The sequence below is a fragment of the Colobus angolensis genome, unplaced genomic scaffold, assembly GCF_000951035.1.
Source record: "Colobus angolensis palliatus isolate OR3802 unplaced genomic scaffold, Cang.pa_1.0 Scaffold52, whole genome shotgun sequence".
Classification (NCBI taxonomy): Eukaryota; Metazoa; Chordata; class Mammalia; order Primates; family Cercopithecidae; genus Colobus; species Colobus angolensis.
The window spans coordinates 4,526,094-4,532,360 of record NW_012118710.1 but is presented as its reverse complement, the minus strand read 5'-3'; the positions used below and the strand labels follow the sequence as shown (position 1 = coordinate 4,532,360).

Sequence of the window (6,267 nt, the reverse complement as noted above, 5' to 3'; positions counted from 1 at the left end):
CCCGCCACCTCGCCCGGCTAGTTTTTTGTATTTTTTTAGTAGAGACGGGGTTTCACAGGGTCAGCCAGGATGGTCTCGATCTCCTGACCTCATGATCCACCCGTCTCGGCCTCTCAAAGTGCTGGGATTACAAGCGCGAGCCACTGCGCCCGGCCAGGAACTGATCTTTTTAGAGAACCCAAAGTAATTAGGAAGAGAAAGGCAAGAGTGGACTCAGATTTCCACATCATCTCATCTGAGAATAAAGACCCAAGCGCAAATCTAATGATAATTAATCAAAGAAGATAATAATTATTCAAAGAAGAAAAGGATTTTTGGGGGGAAAAATAGAAATATAACCTAAACTAATTAGTGAATTTCAAGGACAGGGTGGTGGGTAGAGCTATTCAGATTTAAAAAACATAGTACATAAAGTTTCCAAACATCAGAGTTATTTCCTCAGATATAAACAGATAATCCCAAAGGACTTAACATAAAAACTGAAATTTATAGATAACACAATTTCATTTTAATCTGTATTTTCAACTTCTTCCCCCATTAAATCATTTACTAGAGAGGAAACAAGACAAACATTTTGCCTATTTGTTAGCACTTTGTTTCCTGATACCTGGCAAACTATGAAATAAGACTGAAATAAGAAGCTACAGACCTGAAAAGTCAAGAAACAAGCACATCTGTCTCTGACTGAAGAGTTAAATTTTTAATGAGACCTAAGTAATAAAATACAACTTAAAATAGAATTGTGATCCGAACATCTTTCAGCATGCTCTTACAAATAATTATTACATCTTTATGTGTGAAAAACTGTTACATACATTTTCCAATGCTAAGAATCTGACTAATAAAAATACTGACTAATAACAATATGGAAACCAGTGATTATTATATATGATTAAGATAAATTTTACAAAGTTGCTTAGATAGAAAGTAACACGGGAGATTCACTCATTTCTCTGAGTATCTCCCATGTATACATGCAGTATATGTGCTATTAAAAAAATAATGAGCAGCATAAAATGCTTAATAGGCATCATGAGTGGAACATAATTAACAAAATTTTTAGGCTGTATTTTTTGGTTTTCAGAAAAACTGTCAGAAAACTACTGCATTTAAAACTATACTATATACTGCATTTAAAACTATAGCCATAAATGGAATATTATTTGGCAATAAAAAGGAATAAAGCACTGATACCATGCTGAAACATAGATGAATCTCAAAAACATTATAGTAAGTGAATGAAGCCAGAAGAACAGGTAAGTCTACAGAGACAGAAAGTAGTTACTGGCTTCTTAGTAAGTGGAAATGAGGGTGATTGCTAATGGACACAGGATTTTTTGGGGTTAATGAACATGTTCTAAAATAGATTGTGGTGACGGTTGCACAACTCTGTGAATGTATAGATTTTTAAATCAATGAATTACACATTTTAAAAGGGTGAATTCGCCAGGCACAGTGGCTCACGCCTTTAATCCCAGCACTTTGGGAGACCAAGGCGAGCAGATCACAAGGATAGGAGTTTGAGACCAGCCTGGCCAACACAGTGAAACCCTGTCTCTACAAAAAATACCAAAAAAAAAAAAAAAAAAAATTAGCTGAGCGTAGTGGTGGGTGCCTGTAATCCCAGCTACTGGGGAGGCTGAGGCAGAAGAATCACTTGAACCCGGGAGGCGGAGGTTGCAGTGAGCTGAGATTGTGCCACTGCACTACAGCCGGGACAACAATACCCTGGGCAACAATCCATCTCAAAAAATAAAAAGAAAAGGTGAATTTTATGATATGAGAATTACATTTCAATAAAGCTTTTTTAAACTACTATAGAAAAATAGAACAATTTAAATTTTTGTTAAAATATATGCATTTTTTAACCTAAAATTTCACACTTCTGGTAATAATATAAACAAAATATGTTTTTCCAGCACTAAAGTAGGAAACTGCTTGGGGGGTAGCAGGCTAGATTAATTTTTTTTTTTTTTTTGAGACCAAGTCTCACTCTGTCACCCAGACTGGAGTGCAGTGGTGGATTTGAGCTCACTGCAAACACAACCTCCGCCTCCTGGGTTCAAGTGATTCTCTTGTCTCAGTCACCTGAGTAGCTGGGATTAGAGGCGTCACAACGCCCGGCTAATTTTTGTATTTTCAGTAGAGCTGGGGTTTCACCATATTGGCCAGGCTGGTATTGAACTCCTAACCTCAGGTGATCCACCCACCTCGGCCTCCCAAAGTGCTAGGATTACAGGCATGAGGCACCTTGCCTGGCCAAGATTAGGTTAATTAATAAAACTAAATGTAAATACTTCCTTTGAAATACAGATAGATGAAACATAAATTGTGCTTTCGTTTGTATCTTGAAAAAAGCTGAAATCTGCAAGTTTTCATAAAGTAATTGAATATGAAACTCTTTATATAATCTTAACAGTATGCTTTCCTTAGGGGAGAGAAGTGAAGATTCACAGTTCTGACATGATATAACTTCTTAGAGAGTTCTGGAGGCCCAGATGTGGACATGAATTGTTTTCTTTTTTTTTTTTTTTTTTTTGAGACGGAGTCTCGCTCTGCCGCCCAGGCTGGAGTGCAGTGGCCGGATCTCAGCTCACTGCAAGCTCCGCCTCCCGGGTTTATGCCATTCTCCTGCCTCAGCCTCCCGAGTAGCTGGGACTACAGGCGTCCGCCACGTCGCCCGGCTAGTTTTTTGTATTTTTTAGTAGAGATGGGGTTTCACCGTGTTAGCCAGGATGGTCTCGATCTCCTGACCTCGTGATCCGCCCGTCTCGGCCTCCCAAAGTGCTAGGATTACAGGCTTGAGCCACCGCGCCCGGCCGTGAATTGTTTTCTTTAAGAAAGCATGGTCTTCTTGGAAAATCCTTGTCTTTTCTTTTCCCACTCACATAACCACAGATCATTAGAGGGGTAGAGTACTTCAGAGACGACTAGTCCAATACCCTTCTTATATAAATTGAAGGAACTATAATAAGACTGCCTCCCCAACCTCTGTAAATGATGACTGGGTGAATTTAACTGCTTTCCCTGTAATATAAGGCAGTGTTTAGGAGGAGAGGTTGTGAAATTAAGATTTCTTTGAGATTCTGTGTTACCTACTTAAAACATGGGATAATAATAGTACCTACTTCACTGTATTGCTGTGAGGATTGTATAAGAAAATATATAAGAACTACTGAACACAGGATCTTGCACTAAAGCAGACACTCAACAATGATGGTTTTTCATTTCTGCCTCACTGACACAACCCCTCTCCTAACCTTTAATCAGTAGGTCACATTGACAAGACGAAAAATGGCCGAGCCAGATGGCCTTCTATACTGGGAGAGATTCTTGTTTATGCAGCACAAGAATCACAGATATGGCTGATCCTATCACAAATGTGCCTTGCCAGACATAAACAGATACTTTTTCCCCTCAGAAGAGTGAACGAGGACCAAGACAGATGGTTTAAAGTAAAAGAAAAAGAAACAGGTACAAACTTGTCACAGACAATGAGGAGCTCTACACATGACAAGAGTCAATTCACAAAGTTAACACCCAGAAGTAAGTTCCAAGCTTAAACCTTTCTTTGGCTACTAACCAAGTTCATTTCAAATCCTAGAATCTCTGCAATCTAATCCACATCATTCTTTGGTCAAATCCCAGAAAAGGAGTAGAGAAAAGTTAGAATTGTCTTTCTTAATTTTTATTAACATTCCTAAGGTAGGATTCTGTATTATATAGCCACCTTCAGGCTACATGTCATATCAAATTTACAAGGATGCCCCAGTAAATTTACAGATTCAAGAATGGAGTGTAGAGGAAAAAAAAAGCATCCTGCAAAATCTGCCAGGATGAAAAGTACTTGTCTGGATAAAAAATTACTATCCATAGCAGTCAACGATGAAATAAAAATGTTCAAAGAAGGCTTGGCCCAAGTGCTTATTAAGCTCATATAAAACATCTGATCACTTGTCCATATGCTTTCTTTAGGAAATAAGAGGTCATATTTTCAGTCAGATTAAGGTCTTTAAAAAAAGCAAGTGTAAGAAAATTATAAGCATATGTAGGGTGTCATAAGGCAAACAAGGACTGCATCAGCCATAGAAGCACTCTGCCATTTAAGATGACTATCAGTATTTCACTGGTTTTAAAAACCGATAAAGAGGCCGGGCGCAGTGGCTCACATCTGTAATCCTACCATTCTGGGAGGCCAAGGCAGGTGGACCCCCTGAGGTCAAGAGTTCAAGACCATCCTGGTCAACATGGTGAAACCTCATCTGTATTAAAAATACAAAAATTAACCAGGAATGGTGGTGGGTGCCTGTAATCCCAGCTACTTCCAGAGGCCGAGGCAGGAGAATCACTTGAACCCAGGAGGCGGAGGTTGCAATAAGCCGAGATTGCCCCATTGCACTCCAGCCTGGGCAACAGAGCAAAAACTCCGTTTCAAAAAAAAAAAAAAAACCCACAAAACTGATACAGATAGGCACATTTTTGTATCAGATTATATATTATGTATATATTTTATATTTACATACAACATTTAAAAGTCACTTTCATTTCCAACCTTTTACTCAGCATCTGTTTATGCCATTTCTTACCTCTTGTGTTAATTTTGGTATGAACCTCAAGCTGGGGATCACTTGAAACCATACAAGGCCACCAAGGATAGGTTCCCACCTTGGACCACACAAGATCACCAACCTGAAACTTAACACCAGTGGACACTTCTGTTGTTGGAACAGAAGATAGTATTGGCTGAACCTACAGGAAAGAGTCAAAAGACTTCATCAGAAATTCAAAAAAAGAAACTATGTATAAAGTACATTAAAAATGTTAACAATGTAATTTTATCTTCAATTATACTTTGATACAAGAAAGGGTTAAAAACAATAGAAATTCAAAAAAAGAAACTGTATAAAGTACATCAAAAGTGCTAACAATGTAAATTTATCTTCAATTATACTTTTCTCTGATGTCTCCTATCTAAAACTAGCAAAAGGGAAGGAGGAAAAATATTAATAAGCCCCACCCCAAATACTGAAAATAGGATCGATGGTTTCTGTTGCCAAGTTATTAAAAAGGCATGTTAAGAATACACATGATCAATTTAAAAAACAACAGATCATAGTTCTGAAAAGGAAAATAATTCACTGAAAATATCCACCTCTCAAGCCAGCTCCAAGATTTATTTCAATATAATTTCTGAAATTAAAAAGTGTAGTACCAATATGTGTTGCAATTCAATCACTGTGTTTCACCTTCTTCCACCATATTTGGTTAGACAATATTCAGTAAAACAACTTACTGGGGCTTCCTCTTTTAGTACTGGATCTTCCCTTGGTTTTTCTGATACAGTGTCAACCTTCTCATTTGGTCTCTAGGTGAAAAGGTATAGGTAAGTTGAATAAAATGGCATTAAATAAACAAACAAAAAAACAGTGACGTACATAAAAAGAATCAAAGAAAACTAAATAAAAAGAATAAAGGGCATTTATTAACTGAACAATGTAAGGAGTAAGAATACAACTTTTTCAGTACCTAATTCTGTCTCAACATTTTCCATCCCATACCATAGCTTTATCTCCTTTTCCTTATTTTGTTACTTTTAAAACCTAATTTCTAGGCCGGGTGTGGTGGCTCACACCTGTAATCCCAGCACTTTGGGAGGCTGAGGCGGGCAGATCACAAGGTCGGGAGTTCGAGACCAGCCTAGCCAGCATGGTGAAACCCCATCTCTACTAAAAATAAAAAAATTAGCTGGGCATGGTGGTGCACGCCTGTAGTCCCAGCTACTTTGGAGACTGAGGCAGGTGAATCTGGGAGGAGGAGCCTGCAGTGAGCCAAGATTGCACCACTGCACTCCAGCCTGGGCGACAGAGTGAGACTCCATCTCAAAAAAAAAAAAAACAATTTCTAAATAAACTGGTAACTTTCTTTTTAATGCTCAGATTCTAGAAAAAATGGGCACTCTAAGATTACTAGTAAGAAATAACTTGAAACTTTTCTGGAGAGCAATTTGGCTGTATATATGAAAAGCATTAAATTTTCAGACTCTGACCTTGCAAATCTACTTCTAACAATGTATATTTGAAAAGCACTGAAAGATGTAAAAAATATGGATAAGTATGAAGATATGCATACTATTGCTACTCATAAGAGCTAAGTATTACGCATAATCTAGATGGGCTGGGCCTGGTGGCTCACTCCTATAATCCTAGCACTTTGGGAGGCCGAGGTGGGTAGGTCATGAGGTCAAGAAATGAAGACCATCCTGGCCAA

At 38.1% G+C, this 6,267-nt stretch overlaps 1 protein-coding gene across 2 annotated transcripts in view; it reads right to left on the bottom strand.

Moving 5' to 3' along the window:
* Nucleotides 1–6,267, bottom strand: part of WHSC1L1 (Wolf-Hirschhorn syndrome candidate 1-like 1) — a 144,211-nt gene that overhangs the window by 71,802 nt on the left and 66,142 nt on the right. For both annotated transcript variants that reach the window (XM_011960692.1, XM_011960693.1), the window contains 2 exons: nt 5,294–5,365; nt 4,587–4,749 (listed from right to left, as the gene is read on the bottom strand). In XM_011960692.1, the coding sequence (XP_011816082.1) occupies nt 4,587–4,749; nt 5,294–5,365 (235 nt within the window). The remainder of the gene's footprint in view (nt 1–4,586; nt 4,750–5,293; nt 5,366–6,267) is intronic.